Source organism: Stigmatopora nigra, chromosome 8 (assembly GCF_051989575.1).
Source record: "Stigmatopora nigra isolate UIUO_SnigA chromosome 8, RoL_Snig_1.1, whole genome shotgun sequence".
NCBI lineage: Eukaryota > Metazoa > Chordata > Actinopteri > Syngnathiformes > Syngnathidae > Stigmatopora > Stigmatopora nigra.
Genome location: NC_135515.1, coordinates 10,000,704 through 10,024,964, shown reverse-complemented (window position 1 = coordinate 10,024,964; position 24,261 = coordinate 10,000,704). Strand labels below are relative to the sequence as shown.

The window sequence follows — 24,261 nt, the reverse complement described above, 5'->3', positions numbered from 1 at the left end:
TCCTGGAGAACGATTTAATGTTAAAAGAATCAAAAATAAAATGCCAGTATGCTACACTAACACTGAATGACAAATTACATCCATTCACTTAGTGTTTTCTGTGACTTAATATTGTCCTCCTGTCAATTAAAAAATACAAACTATTTAATACAAGAATTAAAAAATATAACATTTGCTCAAATTTAAATTAAAACAAGACAAACAACTTGTCTCTTTTCCTGAAAGATCTCAAATGTACAACTTTTGAATGACTGTCACTGTCGTGACCTCTGCCCCGGAAAGGGTTAAGATGACGATCATCTGGAAACCTGTGGATGCTCCCTGCCTTGAGTCGAGGCAGTGCGGAGCGGAGCGGTGGGGGGCGTGCTACATCCACCCGGAGAAAAGCAGAGAGGTTGTCATCCATAATTTCAGTCCCAACCCAAGCAAACAGGCGAGCGAGCGAGCAGGTACTTCTCCGGTCCTCTCCGGACAGGCTCCATAGCCTTGTCGTCAGTCCTCGGCTATAACACCGACGTAAACATTGCCATGCCCCGCTTGCTGCACCACGACCACCGCTGTCGCCTCCCTCCTCCGAGCTCCGCTTCGGGACACGGATCTTCCCAGTCGTGGTGGGCGAGGTAAGCTCAAGCTCGCCGACAGTCGCGATAAGAACACGGAAGGAATTGTAAGAAGGAGACGCGGTGAAGTTGTGTTCGGGACAGGCCAGCCACTGCGGCGGGTTGCGGGCTGTGACGGTTTCGTTTCGGGGCTGTGACGGGGGTGAGCGGCCATGCTGCAGGCAACATCTTACGACCTCTTCCCCACTTGAGCTGCACGGACCACCTTCTTTTCTTTTGCTTTCTTACCCTTTTCTACTCGATAATGACATACACACTCGGATTCCATCTAATCTCGTGACTGCCCCCTGCCGCAGAAGCCCCCTGGAGTCATTGTAAAGATGTGATCAACTGCAGAAACTGATGGAAGCGCCCACCGAGCCTGCCTCTGCATGAACCAGCTCCAGGTGGGATCAGACTTGTTATCACACCTCACACAGCCCGATGGGGGGCAAACAGACCAAGGGCCATGATGCTGGAGCGCCAAGCCCACAGCACAGCTGGAGGCGAACCCCCACCAAGGAGCGAGGGGATCTGTTTGCTTCCCTCGTGCTGAGGTCGGGGGATAGACTGAGTCGCGGCGCCACCCCGCCGCCTTACCAGCGGCGAATCGGAATGATCCAGGAGATGATGCTGATGGCCAAACAGGGCAAACACGACGAGGCCACGGAGATGCTGAGGACTCTACGTCAGGTAACGCTGCTCTGCTCATCGCAGAAGTTTCTCTTTCAACCCTCATAACAGTGTATATTTGGACTAATTTGTTAACGAACTTGCCAACATTGACGATGCTGGATGTCCAATTCATTTTGACTGGGAGAGGCAAATTAACAAATTGTCATTAATGGCATTGAAAGCTGACCGTACACAGTCACTTTAAGTCAATTGGACATCTATCTAGTTAATTTTGCGTCATTTTTGGATCATTTCCCAGAGCTGCCAACTTCTCCAGATAAGTGACGCAAACTCGGGAAATCCCCCAAATTGTCACTTAAATATTTTTTGAAGCAACCATTTTGGAAAAGTACCAAATTTCCAATTTAAATGCCTTGAAATTCACACCATCGCTACGGTTTCCGCCATCTTGATTTAACTACACTGTAAACCAGATGAATTCGATAACATTATGAAGTAGTACATTATGAATCAACCGAGTTATGAGTTCTGAAAAATGATTCATCTTGTGCGACTTCAGCGTGGCAATCAATTTGAATAGGTAGCCTCTATCACTTTATAACATTTTTGTTTTTTTTCATAGTATTATTAAGGCTGACTAAACCAAAATTCAAGTGAGATAATAAGTCTAAAAGGTATAAGTGATACAAAGCTTATGGACATTTTCCAAGCTGTTGTTGGACTTGCCCATTCAGAAAAAATGCTAAAATATGTTTCATAAGGGACCCCTATTCTGATTATGTAGTAGTCGTAGTAATCTACAGAAAAAGAAACTGAGATGCTTTGACTATTTACCGCCAATGGTTTTGTCCTAGTTATTATATGTTGGATGAAACGAGGTTGTCTATATGGGTGTTGCACTCTAACGAACAAAATGAACAATGAGGTGGAATCACCCTAAAAACACAACACATTGTGTGTAGTGCCTAATAGTGAGAGCCATGTTGTTCCATTTGTATTCACACAACCATTACACAGAAAGAAAATGTGAAAAAGATGAGAGTAGTCTACGCTGGTTACTAGGTTCCCTCCTACGTTGCCCGGGAACAATAGAGATCAGTGGAGATTTGTGGCTAAGTAGTCACTGATTAATCATGAAGCTGGTCTGTTAGCAGCTAATTAGGAGGCCACCCTCTTAATCACTGCACTGCAGTGAAGCTCTAGCAACCATCTGAACATCACACCTGGATGCCTGAAGCATGAAGCATAATGTCTATCCACTTCTGTGGGAAACTACCATACTGGTGTCTGACTGACACTAACCTCCAAAAAATAGTCAATATTTAGTGCTCTATCATTCACCTTAATAGGTGTCTCTTATATAATAACTATTTGTCACTCTATCTCTTGATGATAAGTATTATTATATATATTATAAGTATATATAGTATATATATTATAAGTATTATTATGAGAAATTAAAATCTACCAAATCTCATCTCATTTTCTGAACTCCTTTATCCTCATTAGGATTGCGGGGGTGCTTGAGCCCATCTCCGCTGACTCCGGGCCAAAGGCGGGTGACACCCTGAATAGTTGGCTGAGATAGGCTCCGGCACCCCCGCAACCCTCGTGAGAATAAAGCGGTTTAGAAAATTAATACATTTTAAATCTACAGCAGAATGTTAAACAGAGCTTCATGATTGGAAATCTAGTATTATAGACTAAGGCTAAGAGTTCATCTTAACCTGTCCAAACCTTTCATTGGGTTAATTAGATTTTTCTTTCCCAGTCTCGGTTTTTGATTATTAGTATACGTGACGTAATTTACATTCAAAGCCAACTTTGACTATCATTATTGTAGACATTTTTCAACCTTGCATAAACCAATCGTTTTACTTCTTTCTTGTCCCGGAAAAGTAAAATGGCAATATGCACATAGTGCTGTGTTTTACTGATTGATTCCTTTTGCTATTGGTTTGAGCTTGAGGTTAATAATTCATAATGTCTAGGATGAGGACATATTTCAGATGCTGGCTTGTCAACATGCAAGTAACAATGTTAGCTGCTGCAAGCAGCTTGGGCTTCAATATGAAACAGTGTAGTGCAAATGTTGACAATCAAGAAGAAAAAAAAAAGTATTTGGCAGCTTTGAATAAATCCCGATTTGCTCAGCCATGTAATAATATTGCCGCAGGGGAATGTTTCCCAAACATTTGTCTGATGAACAAATACACAAACATGGCTCGCTGCTATAGTACAAATGATTACATGAACCTATTCAAAATACATGGACATGAAATTTGTGTAAGACACTGTGTAAAATGGCATTTACATTCACATTACAGTTGGTCCTAATGCACAGGGGATTCTATTCAAGGCCACCTTCATCTCATCTCAATTTCTGCACCGCTTTATCCTCACTAGGGTCATTGGGGGTGCTGGAGTCTATCCCAGCTGACTTCGGGCCAGAGGCGGGGGACACCCCGAATTGTTGGTCAGCCAATCGCTGGGCACAAGGATACAAACAACCATTCACGCTCACACTCATACCTAGGGGCAATTTAGAATGTCTAATCAGCCCACCATGCATGTCTTTGGAATGTGGGAGGAAACCGGAGCATCCGGAGAAAACCCACGCAAGCCCAGGGGAGAACTCCAGGTGGACCGACCTGGATTTGAACCCAGGTTTGAACTCAGGTCCCACACTGTGAGGCCGGCGTGGTAACCACTTACTCGGCGGGCCGCCTTCAAGGCCACCTTTTAAAATAAAATCAATTTATGGTACTTTACAGTCACCATGGCACTCTATATTATGCTGGGACTTTACAGAAAATATTCAGATTTGTAATCATAATGATCTAATATCCTCTTTGGTGGATTATATCGATATTATTAAACCTTGACCGCAGTTTGCTGTTTTACTATGACATTTATTCCTAATTCTATCGAACAAAATTAAAAGAATGAAATCCACAACTGCATTTTTCTTGTATATAATACCCAACTGAGATTAAAAAGAAAAATCAGTACTAGTGTAAATTTACTCCTGAACTGTGTTTTGGTAATTTACATATGGATTGTGAATTCTAGCACAATTTGATAACTGGGATGTAAAATGTGTTGGTACGACGCATAATCACATATCCTAGTCTTAAAATAATGTTGTAATAATAATAACTGCTGTTTTTAATTCCCACTCCTCTCACAATTTTAGGTGGTATATAAACATCAGTGAGTCATATGCCTTTTCTGTTGGAGTCTGTGCAACTCTCTTCCGTTTGCTTGCTCAGTCTTAAAAGGATAGCGATATTTGTTGTGTACCAACACAGATGTGAACAAGTGTGCTGCACCACTTATGCATAAAGAATGAACAATTGATTTTCTTATAAAATAAGGAGTCTAGACTAGTTCCAGTGCATGTTGCCTGTATTTATAGAGACAGTGACTTAGTAAGACTAGCAAAACCAAACAAATACAAAGTTAAACACAGTTAAAAGACAGTTGTTGTTTTTTTTTTATACATCTGTCCACGTGTGATTTAAAATTAAAATCAAAACAATAATTTCCTGTGGAGCATTTGAGTTTTAAGCACCAATCGTGTCATGTCAATGTAACTTGGCCTTGACTCAAAAAGCATTCTCAACCACTCAGCCAATGCTGCAATAAAGCTACAATAATTATTTGCGTGTACATGTTCTTTTTCCCTGAGTGTGTTGACTGGCTGACATTTTCTTTTTCCCAATGCCAGCGCTGGTGTCTGCGATGGCCATTTCTTGAGGCTTGAAAATTGAGACAAACTGATTTTTGTCCTTTGGTTAGAGGCAAAATAATCCACACTGTGTTGAATTTTATATTTGGAGGTCAAAACACTATAAAAGCATCCAACCTAGAACATAATAGAGTAAGAAATTAGATTGACATTTCTAGATTTTGGTACAAAATGCTTTAAAAGTCAAATTGGGCTCATGTTACATATATTGTAATTCATATCATCTTCCAATATACAAAATATATACTTTCTGTATCGTATTATTATTTTTTATTAGTTTTGATAATATAATATGGGTTATTACCCATGCTGTCCTCACCAGTAATTGTTTAGCCATTGCATGGCATTGTAGTGGACCATCACTTTGGAAAATTGGCCTACCATGTTACGTTTAAGTGAGATTTATTTGACTCCAAAGATATTCCTACAGGCGTCTTCTGTAAGTTAAAGAAAAATGATTCGACATTGTCTCCGCAACAAAAATCTATTTTAGGTGGAATGGTAGAATATGTGCTAAAGAATATATCTACGTAGTTTGCATTTTCCCTCTGTTGTTGATATGTTTTTCTTTTGTGTTTGGCTTTCTTTTCATATCCCAGGAAAGAAAGAAAAAAACGCTCTAAAATGCCCACAGTTATGAATGTGGTGTGTTATTGTCCTTCAATGTGATCAGCAGTAGGAAATTACTGAATGAATAAATTGATTACTTTGTTGGCCACCAAGGACAATGATGAACACTCAAGGTAATAATTCAAAATGTGGAGAAAAAAAAGAAAAGAAAGAAAAAAATAAAAAGAAAGAAACTGTGAGGCCAATGCTTTAACCACTCACCGACTGGGCCGCCCCTGCAACAGCTGTGTTAAAAAAAGTTCCATCAAATTTGGTGGTATTTTTGCTTACATTTGTGCATGCTGTGACAGGGTTTTCTTTTCATGCTGTGTGACTTGTGTGATTTGCTTATAATGTGTGTAAAGTATATTACATAACTGATGTACAGTTTTCCCTCGATTATCGCAACTTCACTTCTTCGCAATTTTTTTTCTGCCATTAATTATTTTTTAAAAAATCCTAAGTTCCTAAAACTAAAAATCCACACGGAAGCCACTCTAGCTACTAAAACTCAGCACTAAATGGGAAGAAAAAGTAGTTATAATAGGGGTGACCCTACTTTGCTATTTTTCGATTATGGCGGCCATGTCTGGTCTACATTAACTGCAATATTTGAGGGATTACTGTACTTTTTTTGCTATTTGAGGGCTGATTGTAGTTATTACTAATACTGTTATGTTTTATGTTGAGTTTTAATACTGTTATTGTTTTGTTTGTGCATATGTATAGGACCTGGGCATGGAGTCAACATCTCTGGACGATGTATTATACCGCTATGCCAGCTTCAGAAACCTTGTTGACCCAATCACACATGACCTGATCATCAGCCTGGCACGTTATGTACACTGCCCAAAGACGGTAGGACACACACACACACACAAACACCCTGTAGAGACAGTGTATAGTATGCTTCTCAAATATTGCCAATTACACCAAAATCTCCTTTGTACACCCAAATGGGTTACAGTGATTCATTGCTATCAGCTGATCTCTTGATTCATTTCGCCTGACGTTATTAGATTAAGGATTTGCTGAAAGTGGTTGTGTAGAAATGTGTGCATTCACAAGGGAATGTCAGTGCATTCTGTTTGTTCATTCATGTAGTTGCAGATTGAGGTAGAGTGAAATAAAGCGTGACAGCTTCTCTAATAGATGGAAAAAGCAGGAAGGAAGGAAGAGTGATGAAGACAAAGATGGGAATTTACTAAAAGGCATCTATTCTGTCACTGACAATCTTGTGGCCTTAGATGAAATACCCCAAATATGTGGACTGTTACTGACTGTGAGATGGTTAAGCCAACCCATAGAGCAGTGGTTCTCTTGCCTGACTTGGTGCGGGCAGTGTGAGATCGATTCCTCCTCGTTAGCGGTGTGATTGGTGGTGTGAAAGGTTGTCTGTCTCAATGGGTGCGACCAGTCTAGAGTGGACAGTCTTTGCTAGATTATCGAGATTTCATTTCTTCACAATTTTTTTTCTGCTAGTAATGATTTAAATATTAATATATTATTTTTTATGTTTATATAACGTAAAAATCCACGCTGAAATTCACAAGCGGAAGCAACTCCCCTGTGTTCAACTTGCAGCTAGGACTCGGCACTGAAGAAAAACAAAAAGGTAGTTGGCCCTACTTCGCGATTTTTCACTTGTCACAGGAATGTTTGGTCTACATTAACCACAATATTCCAGGGATTAATGTAGTACACCTTTTGAAGTTAGTTGGGTTAGGCTCCAGAATTAATATACATTGTTATCATGGCATTTAAAAAAAATCTGTCTCTCAAAACTATATCCAGTGGAATATTTAGCAATGTTAATCTTATTATGGAATGTGATAGGAAAATTGTGCATCATAAAGAACCTCTTAATGATGTGTGTACGGATGAATGGATTCAATGGATGGATGAACAACTGGTTTGGTGACCAAGTGACCTTTTTTAGAGGATGTTAAATTTTTTTTTTTTTTTTACTCAGAAGGAATCTGTACTCACCTTTGGCCTCATATCAGATAGTGAGGAGGTAAGCGATCGATTGCTCACTTTACCCGTATTGAGGTTAATGCGGTCTACTGCTCATCTCTGATGACCTACATTAGGTTAGCAAGAACTGTAACTTGTTTTATATGTCATAAATGTCACAGCTGTTGCTATAGAGGATGTTACGCTCCGCAGAGGCTGAATTAGGTTTGGACCCTTAAGTAGACAACTAAGACTAAGTAGGCGTGTTGGAAGATTTATTTAACTCAAACACGCACAAAACGTGAACACAGGAAGGAAGTAACAAAAAGGGGCTGTCAACAGAGATCTAAAAAAACCCTCAAGAGCAACTGAAGCGAAAAGCAAGGCGCTGCAAGAGAATCATACAAGTATAACAAATAAAAATAAGACATGCAATACCTGCACTAGGATACAAAAACTAGTATAAATGAAAAAATAAACAAATGAGGCATATGGGGAAAGGCACAAGATTACAAATTGGAAATGGTGATTAACAAGGTAAGATCTCTTGGCTGGCCTGTGTTTTAATGCTGTGGCGACGAGCTGGAATGCAGGTGTGATGCTGGAAGCTCCGCCCACGGCTACACACCTGTGCACTGCATTGGAAAAACACAAGCTGGCCAGCAGCAAAACGTCGCAGAAGAAACGTGCAGCACTATGCAAATCAAACTTTCCTTGTGACACATTTTAAATATTAAAAGGAGCCACATCAATGCCACAGATTTTTGGGGGGAACATAGACATTCAGTCCAGTGCTTTATGTCTGTATTAACAAGGTCAACAACTACCTTATTGGCCTCATCTACTTTTGCAGTCAAAATATCATTTTTTTTTTTGCCATTTAACAAATGTTTGTTAGAGTATGTTGGCCGTTAGGTGAAAAGGCTATTCTTAACACATGAGGCATTTTGCTCAGTATATGTGGTACCTTGTAAAATGCACTACTGTCAGCTGAGTTACATAATATGTGCTATGCTCACAGTTGTATTTTTGAGCTAATGTGTCAGAAAAATATCCCAAAGCTCTCAAAACATTCTCCTTGCAAGCGTGTCATTAAGCACTTTGGTTCACCTCGGGTTAAATAGCAACACTTTATTTATCCAAGAAACGGACCAGTGTTAAAATGACAGTGGATGAATGACAACTACACTCCAATCAGGTTATGAGTTTATCAATTCAAGGTGTCTCACATTTGTGTAATCACAGCAAAATAATATTTAAGTTTTAGCCAGCAGATACATTTGTACACATGATTTCTAACTACAGCCTGCTCAGTATTAAACTTTGCACTTACAAATATTTTACTAGCGATATTCCACTTAGGTTTCTTAAGTTATTCTCACAGATGTATTAGTTAAAATCAATTTGTTTTTTTTTTCAAATATTCTCAATTAAAAAAAACAGCTTGATATAATCTGTGCACGCAACAATCAATTCATCCAAGCAAGTTTGGTTGTATTTACAACACAGCACTACCTACATGGCGTCACATTTAATTTACTGTCATACAATATCAATCAGTGGCATATGTGTGGCGCCTTAAATAGAATAGAAATGGTGTGGTATGCAGTGAACAGCAGCTCATTGTATATTGGGTAGTTTATTTCTGTGTGTTAATAAGCAAGGTGTAACAAACATTGTCACGCTTCTGTCTGAGCACTCTGGCGAGGTCATTACAAAGCTATGTTGTTATACATTCCAAACTATTGTTAGCTCCACGACTTGTCGTCCACTAAAAAAGTGTACCGAATCAAGCATGCAATTTTCCTACCGAGAAATCCTGCACACAAGTATGTGTGCAAAAGAATGTATTTTTTGCAAAAACACACAATCCGATTTTGTGTAATACATTATTCTCTGCTACTTCTGCTTTGACATTTTCTGAAATTGAGGCTTGTAAGTCCCTCAGTGTGGTAAGCGGGTATTTGCATGTTTAATTTTAGCCCAATCGGCATGCGTTCCCTGACTTTTGTCCGACTCGTCATCATCCATGGGCTATTTTATGCATTTTGTAGTGCAGCAGTCCATGATTTACAAATTAGGCGCTGCCTGCAGCTCATTGGACGGTAATCACGCAAGAGTGCATACATTTTAATGTGGCAGCATATGACTTCTCAACTACTATGTTCCATGACCTTTAAAAAGAGGTACTTCAAGTTAGATCATAATACATTTGATAAATAGATTAACATTAATACACTAAGACATGTGCTGAACTGTATTCTATATTAGCAGACTAGCCTGAAGCGGGGAGGCAAAGTATGGTATTGATGGAGGTACAAAACTGAGGAGTGATGGCGGGAGGTCATTGATCTCTTAATAGTTTAAGAAAGAAGTTTTAGAGTGAAGATGTAGGAAAGCACCAGCTCCAGTCAAATTCTACTCCTGCTGCTTTCATTGATCCAAAGTCTTCCTCTTTTGTTTAAATACCAAGTTACTTAATGTGACTTTCATAACACAAGAGCATTTACTCTGAGTGGTGGTAGAAATAATATGACACATAAAGATTCACAACATTCAACATTGGCAAATATTCAGTAAATCAAAGGCTGTTCATTTTGCCTTCTTTTCTATTTTGTGAACTCCCTCCACTCTTTCTCAGGTGTGAGACGTGCCTATTGGTGTGTAAAGCACTGCTGTCATGCACGCTCCACCAAAGATGCACTGTGTGATACCTGGCATTTCAGTGTCTGTACACCAATGACGCAGACACAATTCTCCCTTGAGCCAGGACTAATGACTTCACCAAAATGAGGACATTTTTAAACTGCACTAGGAAATTTTCCATCTACGTGCTCCTGTGAGACCGATAAATTTGTTGATTTTCCCCAGATTTTTATCCCAGAACATTTTTGTTGCCGCGCCACACTTAAAACCAGCTGTTGGCAACAATACACACATGAAAAAAATGAGCTGTTCAAATGAATTCAGTCATTCATTTTCTGAATTGTTTTATCCTCAATAGGGGGTGCCAGAGCCTATCCCGGATGACTTCGTCACGAGGCGGGGGACACCCTAAATTGGTGGTCAGCCAATCACAGGGCATGAGGAGAAAAACAACTATTCAGACTCACACTCATACCTAGGGGCCATTTAGATTGTCCAACTTGCCTACCATACTTGCTTTTGGAATGTGGGAGGAAACCAGAGTACCCGGAGAAAACCCACACATGCCCAGGGAGCACATAAAAACTCCACACAGTTGGACGGAACTGGATTTTAACCCAGGATCCCAGGGTTGTAGGCCAACGTGCTAACCACTTAAGCCGACAGGCCTCCCAAAAAAAACAAATAAATACAAACAATCAATTAATAATAATAATTACAAGTAAATAATCAATAAATAACAACAGTAGTCAACAACATAAATATGTAGGGAAGTCTACAAATAGCAATTACAAACAAACAAATAAAATAATTAATAAATAAACTCAACACAAGTGAATAAAATAAAGTATTTAGTAACTCGATTCATGTTGTTGACGGAGGTAGACGTCCAATTCATTTAAACAGGGAGTGAATGCACATGGTGGACCGAACCGGATTTTAACCCATGACCCCAGAACTGTGAAGCTAACGCGCTGACCACCCAGTCGCCAGGTCGCCCAATTGAATAGATAAATATAATTTTAAACCCATTTGGGTTATTAACCTAGGAGATGACAAGGATGCAAATAGACATGCAGTGGTGTGGGGAGTGACAGATCTGACATAGTTAAAAGTAGGCTGATCTGGTGATATCATTAATATGGTAGCAGAAGGGAGGGAGAAATTGATATATTGTTGATGGAGGTAGAAAAATGATTACAAAATGTGAATGTGAAGGCAGTATCTAGTGAGCCAGGAGGAATTTTATTATGTGGTAGGAAATTTGATGAGAACCATGAATTGGTTTCCTGTAACCAGAGGGTATGAGAGGGGAAGCTGGCTATTATGCATAATAGTGAAAATAGATGTTATGTCTGTGGAAACTGCGCCTGACAGAAAGTGATTTGGATTAGTGGAAAAATGATTTCAACAAATTGCAGGCGACCAGACAGATTTCAGGTGAGCCAAATGCGAGGTGTGTGGGTTGGTTAAAAAATCTAAAGAAGTCGGTCCAGATGAATACTGAGAGAGATGGCTTAAAAATGCACGCAAGGTTGAAAATAATTTGAATTGAGATTGAAGGCAGAATAGTGGAAAGGTAAAACAAAATATAGGCGGTTATTTTTTAGAAGAGCAGCTTCAGTGATGTGAAAAGGGTGGACAATGGATTGAAACTGCTTTAAGATAGTGTTGGGGATGAGATGCTAGAATATTTTAGACGAAAGGTGAATTGAAGAAGTGACTATATAAACTTTAAGAGATCGAGGCACTATACCGGACATGAGTGAAGAATGAATCACGTTATTGATGAAGCAACTGAGGAAATGTACTAAGTTTTAACAAGCCTTGTGGGAAGTGAATCAAGGTGACATTAAGCAGCTTTGAATTTAATTATGAGGTCACTAATAGCTTGGACTAAAGGAGGAGTAAAAGTAGAGAGAGTGCTTTTGAGGGGAACATGCAAGGGACTAGAGTTCACTCCTGGGAGATGTTTTTCTCTCACTAGTCAGGCTTTAGTGGATATCTGTTATTTTTAATTAGAAAAAAAGGACAGGAATGAATGCCAAAAATCAATTTTTCCTTTATCTTATTAATTACTATATATTAGCAATGTTTTTGTATCGATTCAAATTTAGCCAGCTTGTTAACATGTCTTTTCTATGACTTGTCAAATTGTTTATTAACCTTGACTTGACCATCAAACAGGACCTTTAAATCCTAAATGCTACTTTGATTAATTTGATGGCATCGGTCTCATCATAAATAAACCTTTGAATTTTGCAAAGCATGAAGCCAGTGGTCTTTAGTGATTCATCAGTCAATCAAAGCTGTGTGAAGCATTGAAATCCCCAGCTTTGATGCAATGCGTGTGTATCGTAGCAAACGCACACACTCTTGGCTGACAGATGTATTTGCCAATTATTTGCTCCAATGGTGTGTAGATACTGCTTTTCAAAATCTCTTCTCTCCAGTAATGTCATGTTCTTTATGCTTCGCTTCGTCAGTCCTGCGTGAATTAAAGAGCTTACTGACGAGATTTTGATTGACAGCATCACCTTGTTTTTCTTCTAAATAGCGAATAATGCTTCAGAATCGGTTGCGTGACTCAGAAGGCTTACCATTCTCGCAATGCAATTTCATTCCCAATACGTGGTTTCTTGCCTAATTTCCCTGACTTTATTTAAATTGAATTAAATTTTCTTATATTTTCGTTAGGAGGGTGACTCTTTGGGAGCCATGGAGAAGGTTTGTCGTCAACTGACCTATCATCTCAGCCCCCACTCTCAGTGGAGGAGACAAGGCATACTCAAGAGGAAACCTCAGGCCTGGTGAGTACTTTTACGCTGTCTTCTAACTGTCTTCCAAGTTTACACCGATGTGGCTTTAAAGCCGCACTCTTTTAATTTCCTTTTCTATGTTCACTTAAAAATGTTTACTCTAATATTTTTTTTCATTAGTGGAAACCATTTGTTTCATAGTGATATATCAATATAAACTTGATTGGGATATCTTGTAAAATTTGAAATGGGTTTAGAATAAATATCGTTAATATAAACAGGGTTAAAATATGGGCCTTTACTGAGATTTTATTTCAAATAGTTCACCTGTTCTTATACAGTATTAATCTTTACAGTACATTATTTGAACAACTGAGTTTTTTTCAGGAATTTTATTTTGTTGTGGTATTTTTTATTCTAGTGTTTTAAAATCAGTCTGTGGCAAGAACAGATGTTCTCATTTATGGGTGATTACTAGAACATTTCAAGCATTAAAAACATTTCAGCTTTTTTAATGTTTTTCTCTTTGTTTGTTTTCATTTTCAATCAAAACTCAACTGATATGCCAATTGACTTGCTCGCGACCAGTCCAAGGTATGAAAATAACTATGGCTCTAACTCCCATTTGAAGTCAACTTGGATGTGTTTCAGTACCCCCAGATACTAGAATAACTAGATCTATATCAGAAATAGATCTACACTAAACTGATTTCATTCATATCCCCCTAAAAATGACTAATCTCATCAAAATATCCCATTTAAAAAATAATTAAAAGGCATTAAAATGACATTTTACAGTACTCTACACTCCAGAATTCCTGTCATCTGTGTATCTACATATACTTATATCCTCCATGAAACCTTCAGCCCTGCTAAAAAAATGCATGCTGCACAGGAATGACACCATGTCAGCATTCACAATATCAGATTTTAAAAAAAGAGAAAGAAAGAGCGTGTTTTGCTATTACGTTAATTTATTCTGCACTGCTCTGCAGGATGTAATTAATTCAGTGTTGCAGGTGTTAGTCAGTGATTGAAACAGTACTCAGTTACAATATAGGCAACATGAGATTGTCTTGTCCTTGGGGCACATTTGAATGGATGAACGGCCTATGATCCTAATATAATTTCAACCCCGACCAACTACTTAATTATCTGGACGCAATACTAGGTTATTGATTGCAAAGTGTTGTAATAAAACAATGTTAAATCACGCAATTTGCAAGTCACAATGACTTCATTGCCATAATTTCTGTACGCTGTCATGGTAACGCGCAATGTTAATGAGGAAAAATTGCTGGAATTATGAATTAGTTAAATAATTAACTGGAGTATTGTTAAGTTGACAATGCTAAATGTTTCAAGTTGATGCCCATTTATGTCAATGAGATCAGTTGTTTGTGTATTTATTTCTTCCATGAAAAGAGGAAGATTGTTTTTTGTAAGTACATTGTTAGTTGCAACCCATTTGGTGCAGATTTTTTGTCCCAACCGATCCAGCCCGGACATTTTAACCAATGAGGTTCCTGCTGGAACAAACGGTACATGATTGCAATCAACTGATTACACTTGCAAGACACCAGATTGGGGAAAAGGTGTCGTCCCTCATCGATTGGACCTGCACCCGCTGTGGTCTTTTGTGAATAGTTTCGAGAATCCTGATTTACAGCCATTTATGCTCTTTCCTGTCATAGGGGAAACAGACCTGAGCCAAGCTTTCAAGGACACAAAAACATGTCCACAGTACAAAAGCATTCTTTTGATGCCCCTGAGACTGATGTTTACGTCTTGTGGAAAATTGACCCCTTGTTGCTGTATGAATCATACTCTTGCACACCTGAGTCTCCTGCTGCTTGACAAAGTAACACCATTTTTAGGCAGTAGGAGTCAAGATTATATATAATTCCCAATGAACTATACTTTGAAATGTGTAATATTTATGGTGACTCAACAAGTCTATTTTCTTCCTTCTTAAAAAATAGTTGCAGACAAGTAATCTGCAAATGTACTGATATAACTTTGTTGGTGTGAATTAAGTACAGCTCACTCAATTGTTTTTAGTATCATCCTAACGAAACAGAAGGTTGAATAATGCTTAAAGCGTTTTTCTTACGTGATATTGCTTCAGCAAAAGGTGCAATTGTTTACGAACACCCAGTGCCTCGAGTGTTTTATCTTAACTACAGCATAATCCCAGATGTGCGCATTCAGTTTATGCCTTGTTTGACTTGAAGCCAGGAGCAAGATCAGTGTTTGCATGTCAGTGTAATGGGATATGTTATGTCAGATGGAAAAAAATATTTTCTAACATGATTCGAAAATTGAACAGAGTAGCTTTCAGCATCTATTAATTCTTCTCGTCAGTCATGACTCTCCAGTTATACATACACATATACATATAAATACACATATACATACACATATACATACACACACGCATACACAACACGATAGAAAAAAACGAAGTTCAGTCTTGAATTTTGCACCGAACATTTAATGAGCTGTCAGTCCTAAATCAACAATAATTCTGTTGTTGAGTGTTATTGAGTGTCTATTGAGGATTTTATGAATTTTGTTAAGAGTTTTGTTTTATCTCGGGCTTTGCCAAAACTATAAACTTCATAGTTAACTGTTCAATGTTTACATCTATGAATTCCTGGGGCTGTTTCAGCACTTAAGCTCTGGCGTGCCATTTCATTTGATGGGGAACACAAGTCTTAACTTTTGGAAAGCTACCACTCCTCTGAACTGGGGCTTAAAACCTATGTGGCTGTGTGTGTGGAATTTCACATTTTTGTTCACACACAACACCTTATATGGACAAAATGAGAGCAATTCCTGATTTGGATTAACTGCAGAAAAATATTCTGATCATTTCTACATAACATTTCATGACAGTAACAGAAAATGTTGCAAAATCTCACTGATTGTCATGTTTTGATGAAAACAATGCAATTTAAACCATAAATTAACTAAGGAATTGATGGTAAATGAGGCACAATGAAGGGAGAAGAAAGTGACAAAGTCCTTGCGTCCTTTGTAAACAAACACCAGCTGGTTGCGGGATACATGATCTCGAGGAGACATAGAGGTCACAGCAATCCATCCAGAACACAAGATGAAGCACAATTTTGAAATCCACCTTCAAAAGCATTGAGATACTCTATGCTTTTTAATATTACTTTATTGTCACTGTCATCGTATGGGCAAGGCAGGGTCCTCTTCTTTATTGCTCTATAATATTTCTGGACCAGCTATTTCATCTCTTAGTTTGTGGTCCAGTAAATTTGACAATTTCCAATTTGGCCAGTGCTTGTTCAACCTTGGGGGCTTGGCGGATGAGTGGTTTGCCGTTCGGCCTCACAGTTCTGGGATGCAGGGTTCGATCCCAGGTCGGTCCTCACTGAATGGTTGTTCCTACCATAGTTAACTGGAATAGCCTCTACCTAACACTAATATTAATCATCTTTTCTACCTAACGCTAATATTAAAAATCTTCTTTCCCTGACACTAATATTAATAATCTTTAATTTCCCCAAACACAGCTGAGTAGGTAATTGGGTTGCAGTTTATTTTGTTGCTTCAGGTGCTCTTCTTGGCAGTGAAATCTTTGCTGATTTCTTGGCAATGGAGCTTTCACACATGTAAAAAAACACCTGTCACCTCCCCAGTATGGTGCTCTTCACTCTGAAAAACTGTCGCAATCTGTTATGGTACAATCTAAGATTTCCATGACAATATTTTAAAAATGGGTAAAACAAACAAACATCGCTTTTATGGTTGTAATTGGGTAGAAGCAAGAATAATCAATTCAAGTTTATAATTTGACACTACTACAAGCATTTTATTTCATTGCTGATGGGATGGTTACTAATTTTTCTTACAAGCGGTCTTATCAGGCACTGATAACCGTAAATTAATTCCTCAAAAAGGTCAGGTTGTGAAGGCAATTTTACATGACGTCACCTGCTCCTGCTGATAAGAGCATTATTACCTCTATTTAACTTATTCATACTTACAACAGAACTGTAGACTACTTTGATAGGATTTATTAAGATTGCCTTTTTTCCCAAATCAACGGGGATTATTATGCAACATATTTAGAAATGCTATAACAGTAACTTCCTTAATATTTGGTCATTAAGCCCGCATGGTGGCTTGTATTTAACTGCAGGCAAAGGCTTTTAGGCTTTTATAAATTCCTGGTGTTTTTGTGTGTGTGATGTATCTTCATGTATCAAACATTGTTTGTAAAATTGCACCCCATTATTGTTGGATATTTGAGAGTCTGTAGGTGTTTTGCAGGAAAATATAACCTAAATTAGTCTGTCTGTGGGTGTGTGTTGTCACAATATGGCTTCACAAACAACACAATGTGAAGAATGGAGTGAGGACTAATTGGGAAATTTGGCATTGGGTAAGGCAGGAGTGGCGAACATGTGGCTCTCGAGCCGGATGTGGCTCCTTATGTTATATTTAAACAATAATTTGACTGATTTTATTTTTTTATGCGGCTTCTGACGTAAGGTGTGGATCTTTAACCCTCACAGTTTAAAATTTTGGGTCTTTGTGTCTAACTTCTTTGCCACCCCTTGGCTAAGACAAGAGGGTCTTTGAAAAGGGAGACCTGTTTGAATGACTCCTGACTAAAATGAAGAAAATCTAGTCTTTTATGCATTTATTCGGGTAATTGATTCTACTTGACCGACTGAATAGGTCATGATCTTCAAACATTTTGTTGAAAAGACATAAATGACAGCACTCAAAAACTGAACAATTCAGTGTGGAGATCTTCAGTAGGAATGTGATTACCAGCAGTTATTTTATAAATTCTTTTGTCAAATGTAAAATGCTCACTAATGAGAAGAGCCAGAATAAGCCTTTATTCATTCCACGAGGAGAAAATTCAATTGGCACTTTCCAATAAGTAGTGCTCATTTGGGATGCATTGGGTGGAATTGTCAGAGTCGAAGCTGCACTTGCACTGACAGTTGAGATTAATTTGGGTCCTCTTGTCACGAATAGCTCTGCACTTTCATTCTTTCAATTCATGAGTGTGATCTTGGTATGTAGTTTCTCAACCTTTGTTGTCAATGCTGACAAAAAGAAATGAACTAATGGCTTTTAATGACTTTCCTTTGCTTTGATAACTTTCTCCATTCGATTTGTAGCATGTAGTTGAAATGGAGTGTTCCCAAAAACACACAAAAAAAAAGCTTTCATATAACAACCCACTGTCAAAACTAGAATTTATTAACAGGATTTTTTCCAGAGAAAATTATTTTCTGGAGCTGTTGACCAAGAAATATTTAATGGTACATTTCCCAACCAGAACTAGGTTATGTTTTATTAATGTACTAGCAAATCATTCAGTCACATCAACTTCTCATACAGTATGATGTTTTATTAGCATCTCAACCTACAATGTTTATTTTTATAGGTTTTTTTTCCCCCCCTTATGTTCTCTCACATCTATCCTATTTCAATAGTGCTCTTCAGGGTCAAGGAGTGGGCATTTCAGTCTTTTGGGTTTTGGAAGATATGAAAAGGATTCAGAGCAATCTTTTCATTGAACAGACCACTAGATCAGCCTTTTGTGCTCAATTCATTTAATAATTCTCTGGCAAATCCATTTGTCCTATGGGCATGCATTCGCAGACTACATCTTTAAGTGCCACTAAAAAAAGGCATTTTTCATCTACAAACTTCAATAGCTCTAAATCCCCTCTGTGTCCAACTGTCAGCATGTACCCACCGTGCCCCATACTGCTATATTTCTGATTTACTAGCTTACTGTTACCATGAGCAACCAATCCTCAAAGCTACCTATAGTTGATCTCATCTCAATCTTGTGGTCACGATTTCTGTATCCAGACATTTCTACTCTAAACTGTACGCGTTCCTTTCAGATAAGGTTTCAATTTATTGATTTATCAAACGGAGGAATGAGTATTAAATGCTGGTTATGACCTATTTCATCTTATGTCATGTTGTCTGTCTGTTTCTAGTCTGAAGGCGGTGCTGTCTTCGCCTCCTCCAAGCGGGGCGCTGGATCTTTCCGGTATCCCTTTGGTAGCCCGTGACATGGAGCGTCTGTGCACGCATTTGCAGCATCACGCTTCCACGGTGGTCAGCTTGGAGCTGGGGTTTACTGACCTGACCGATGAGGCCTTTCTCTTGCTGCTGCCCACTCTGGCTGCCCTGCCTCACCTGGAGACCCTGGCAATGAATGGAAACCGGCTGACCAGAACCATTTTGAAGGAATTGACTGATGCCTTGAAGGTAATTTCTGTATTCTAATTGATGTTTTAGGTTACTTTAACATGACAATCCTATGAGGCAATTAGTGGTGGTCTTAGTGTGGATTTTAGGGACTTTTTTTCAAAATATGTTTGTATATCAATACTGATCCAATACACGTATTTGGAAATAATGCAAAAAAATAATATAGCTAGAGAATGAAAAATCATTTTTGTGTTAAATTGAACATGGCTGGTACCGCCTAGAGAAATGCTCTATTTACAAATAATACACACTTCTCTGTTACTACCATTAGTTTGTAAAGAGAAATAGTCTGAATCAGTCTAGTGATTTGATTTACAGCTGTCTAAAAGCACATGCGATATAGTCTGATACCAATACAAGGACAACACTCCATGCAATATTTCTCCCAGAAGTATTATTGTTCGTCCGTGAGCCGTTGGGAAAATCCAGTCTGACATTTTTCCGATTTTCACACATTCGCTAGGATAGCACGCTTCTATTAAACAGTGGTAGGTGAGATATACAACTGAGTAATCAGCCTGAAAACATCTCAGAAGTAAGAGAAGAGAGCCAAACACAAAACTATTCTGAAATGTTCTAGGTGTCCTAATTCGATTCCATTAATTTAAGATCATTTCTTTCCAATTGACAAACAAAGATATCATGAATTATAGGCATGAATGAATAAGTTTCAAGTTATATCTATGGTTGCTGTGCTTTGTAAATGTGCCATTGAGTAATTCTGGATTTGAAGACATTACACACTGTGACATTATAATTTCCACAGTGCTACCAATATTGCATAAAGATATAAGATGAGAAGTATATGATTTTCTGTTTTGTTTTCTTTTAGGATCCTAATAGTTTCCCAAGTGTGACATGGATCGATCTGGGAAACAATGTGGATATCTTCTCCCTGCCGCAACCTTTCCTGGTCAGCCTGCGGAAGCGCTGTCCTAAGCAAGGCAACCTGCCCACCATCTTGGAGTTTGGCGAGAGTCAGGCCAGTGAGCCCAACGAGAGACTGCGTGGTCTCGCCGAAGATGACGAGACCGACGACACCAACAGGACGGAAAGCATGGGAGAACTGCGGTCCGAGGTGGAAGACGATCTGGAGATTGAGGAGATGATGGAAGAGCTGCTAGACTTTGACAGGGAGGCGCAAGGGAAGGAGGACGAAGACGAGAGCATGTGGACCGTTGAGGAGCAGAGAAAGGCGAGGAGGGGGAGGAGGAGGAGGACACAAGAGGAAGAATTCCAGAGGAAACAGAGGGCGGGTCAGATGGCGGTGATGGCGCAGGACGAGGACGACACGCAGAGTCGTTCCTCCCCGCTGTCTTGCTCCAGCCAGTCACAGCACTCATCCACGGCCGCCGAGCCAATGAGAGCAGAGGAGGATGACTTTGACAATGTGACTGACCAATCAGAGCATTTGACCTGATAATCGCTGCTCCTTTATCCTCTCCACTTTGATGATTTCTCCTGCTGTCAAAGTACACGTGGATGGAGGCAAGAGAAGACTTCCTCCCCCCCCGATTGAACAGGTCAGATCCAAGCAGCTGAGCCGAAGTGGAAAAATATTAGACAGCAGACATCCTTTCCTGGTCTCTTACTTTTTCGAAAGCCTAAGCATACCAATCCATAAAACCACTGAATAGTGAATAAGCTTACTAGTGATGCCCCCCCCCCCCTCCCCCCGTTCAGGGCTTGAGTCAGGACCTTCTCCTAAAGTCATATTACCTCCACGTGCCTGTAACCTGTCCCACTAAAGGTGAAGCGCCTGTGATGAGAAGTATATATAAGCACGTCAGGGTTTTCAAACAAAGAACTGTTTAAAGAGCCACCCATATTTAAACAAATGATAACCAGCTAGCTACGTTTGGAAGGTTGAAAAGAATCCAAATGAAGTCCATAGACTTTGCTTAGTTGCTCCTGATCAAATGAATGTGTTGAAGTATGCCAAAAAATGAGGAGTGTAGCACAGTAAGGAGAAAGATAGGATCGCCTCTCCTGTGTAGACGGTGTATATTGGCATTTAGTTATAATCACATTCTCTGAAGTGGAAGAAATTGATTTTTGCTCCCACTTTGTCTTTGTTCAATTATTATCAAATCAATGAATAGCTTTAAGAAACCATTTGGGCTGGTGTTAGACTTGTATGGTCATTTTGGAGTCTTTTTTTTTTACACTACAAGTAGTTGTGGACTTAAAAGGTGATGTGTTCATGTCCAGAATGACACTGGATTTGTTGATTCTAATGTTTTCCAATATTAAAAAATGTAAACACGAGCTGCGACACACTTAGTAAAATTAGGGAAATTGCGTGAGGTGTTCCTTTTACACAAGAAAAAAAATCCTATCTGTGTCTAGTCGATTTTTCTTCTATTGTAGCAAAATCTGTGACACATTTGGAAGGAAAAAGCATCTGTGGCACGGGCAGCAAAACTAAAAAGGTGAACAAAACGTAAAAGGTGCCAAATTTGTGCACTGCTTGGCTCATTTTAGTGAAAGGAAAGTGGTTATTTATTAATAGCTATACTCAATATACTCAACAGTATGAATGAAATGATCAAAACAATTGGTTCCATTCAGAAATATTGCTTTATTTGTGTTTTAAGTCAGTTGCATCGTATGTGAGGTTTAATTGTGCACATTATCAGATTCACAAACTATTAAACTCCATTTATATGTTGTTGTTTTTAACCTTGTGCTCAATCATTCATGAGCTCTTGAGTTTGTTAGAGCAGGGAAACAACTCAAACTGCCAAAAACTGCCATGATAGGCAAATTGTATATCTTAGATTTGTAGCACTGTCAAGATATAATCAAAACAATGCCTTTTTTTACAGACTGGTTTTACGAAGCTAATGTGACTATATATTAAAATGCTGCCAGCAATGTTTCCAGTCCCTACTAGCATTACAAGTTGATGTATAGAGAAATGGGAAATCACAAAATCAAATAAATAAATCAAAAACAGTCATTTTAAATCTCTAGAGAGAAGCCACTGTACTAATAAATTTAAAACTTTTCATGTGATGGAGTATGTGAAGGCCAGAGAATTGTCAGCTGTAACTTACCAAAAGCATTGCATGGCATGCTATGAATTTCCACAGAGTATAAATGCAAAGATCCCAATACTTTCAACATAGTGTTTTCATCTGATTAGGTTTTACACTTCCTTTTCTTAGTGGTGTCAAAACAATGATTTCCATAAAGTTCTGTTTTATGATGAACTGTACAATTTCAGTGCTGTACTTGAATCTAACTATAACTAATCTTCCCTTTATACATTGGAAAAGCAACTATTTCCAACCATGTGTTTTCCAATGAGCCCTTTAAACTGTATTATTTATTATTTGTATTCCCCCCAGATTTTAGGCACAGCTGACTGCCAACAAGCAACATCTTTTGCACCACTGCATGATTATTAACCATCTGTAAGAAGTTTGAGAATCCTCTCCTCTGTATTAATTAAAATCTAATGAACATATATTACATTTTAGAGATTGATTTAGAATGGAGTCATTCCAAATTTTTCTCACTGCTTAATCTGAATCTCCCAGACTGGTGATACTCCCTAATATGTGTGTAGCTGTGAAAAGGCACTTATTTCTTGACTATTGGTCAATGCATTTGGCAGTGTTTAAATCAAATTTGAAAAAAGGCATACTGAATGATTGTTTTTAACCTGTATAAGCAACCTTAGAGACACTTCTCAGGTTTACTGTTGCTTTGTATCTATGGGCAAGGTAGTTCAGTAATTTCACCTTTATGCGACTGTCAATCAAATATTGACATCTTGTGTCAAAAACATGTATTTATTTCAATGGCTTGATCCATAAGAAAATATATTAGAGTGTATTGGAGTTCCCTCTAAATTTGGAGTCCAGTGCCTTGCTCAAGGATTCCGCAACTGTGCTTATGTAGCGAAGTGACCTCTGTGTAGTTAAACGTTTCCCAGATGTACATCTTCAATCCAGGATTAAACACCACCTACTAAAGTGGTCGCAAGATTACAATATATATATATTTTTATGTTGACCAGTGCTTACTTGTGTTTTTCCCATTGACAATTTGCTCACTTGTTTTGCAAAAGTAGCTCGAAGCACTTTAATTTTGTCTCTGCTCATCAACCTTTGGCAAAATGACTAGACTATTTTACCTCAAATGTATATAATCCGAGAATGTAGGATTGATTTATGGAATAAGTCGGGGGCTCACTGTGTGCTTTGGCGTGCACCTGCACAATCTAAAGAGATCTAATATACGTAGAGCTTTATTAAAAACTTTTTTTTTGCATTTTATTTGACGTGGGCATTGGTGTAATGCTTAGGGCTCATTAGATTGTGCAAGAACCTAATACATTGTGTAAAAGCAACCCTTAATTTGTTTATTAAGGAATTGCCATTATATATTGCTCCATCCTTTGCACTTCTCTCAGTGTATTTTCACAATCTACCTAATATACTGTACTTCTGCTATCTGAACTATACAGCTTTTTTCTTTCCACTGCTTTGTGTTCCTGAATTTTGGGGCCGCATTTGACATCTACTGGAAAAAATGCTATGTACTATTATTAATAGGTATAATTGTTACTCAATGGATCTTACAAATAAATTACAATAAAATAATGCCTTGTATCGTATCAATGTTGAGTTGTCCTATTTTTCATCAATTAAAGAGTTGTTTTTTTTTTTGGAAAACTGACTTATGTGTGATGCAAGTGGTTTATCCTTATTAGCATGCAGGTCGGTCCACATGTGTCGAGTTTGCATGTTCTCCCGGGGCCTGTGTGGGTTTTCTCCGGGTACTCCGGTTCCCTCCCACATTCCAATGACATGCATAGTAGGCTGATTGGACACTTTAAATTGCCCCTAGGTATGAGGGTGTGAGTGCGTCCCACCTCTGTCCTGAAGTCAGCTGTGATAGGCTCCAACACCCCCTGCGACCATAAATAGGATAAAGTGGTTGAGAAAATGAATGAATAAAAGTAATTTATTCATTCCCATTCCTTTGTCTGGCGCTGACACCTAGCGGT

At 38.6% G+C, this 24,261-nt stretch overlaps 1 protein-coding gene across 1 annotated transcript; it reads left to right on the top strand.

Moving 5' to 3' along the window:
• The first annotated feature begins 306 nt into the window (after nucleotides 1-306).
• On the top strand, nucleotides 307-23,868 carry lrrc75a (leucine rich repeat containing 75A). Its single transcript, XM_077723121.1, has 6 exons — nucleotides 307-620; nucleotides 917-1,292; nucleotides 6,325-6,453; nucleotides 12,895-13,007; nucleotides 18,965-19,238; nucleotides 20,074-23,868. Exons 2-6 carry the CDS (start codon nucleotides 1,044-1,046, stop codon nucleotides 20,659-20,661), a joined length of 1,353 nt encoding a protein of 450 aa, XP_077579247.1. The 5' UTR covers nucleotides 307-620; nucleotides 917-1,043; the 3' UTR covers nucleotides 20,662-23,868.
• Nucleotides 23,869-24,261: the final 393 nt, after the last annotated feature.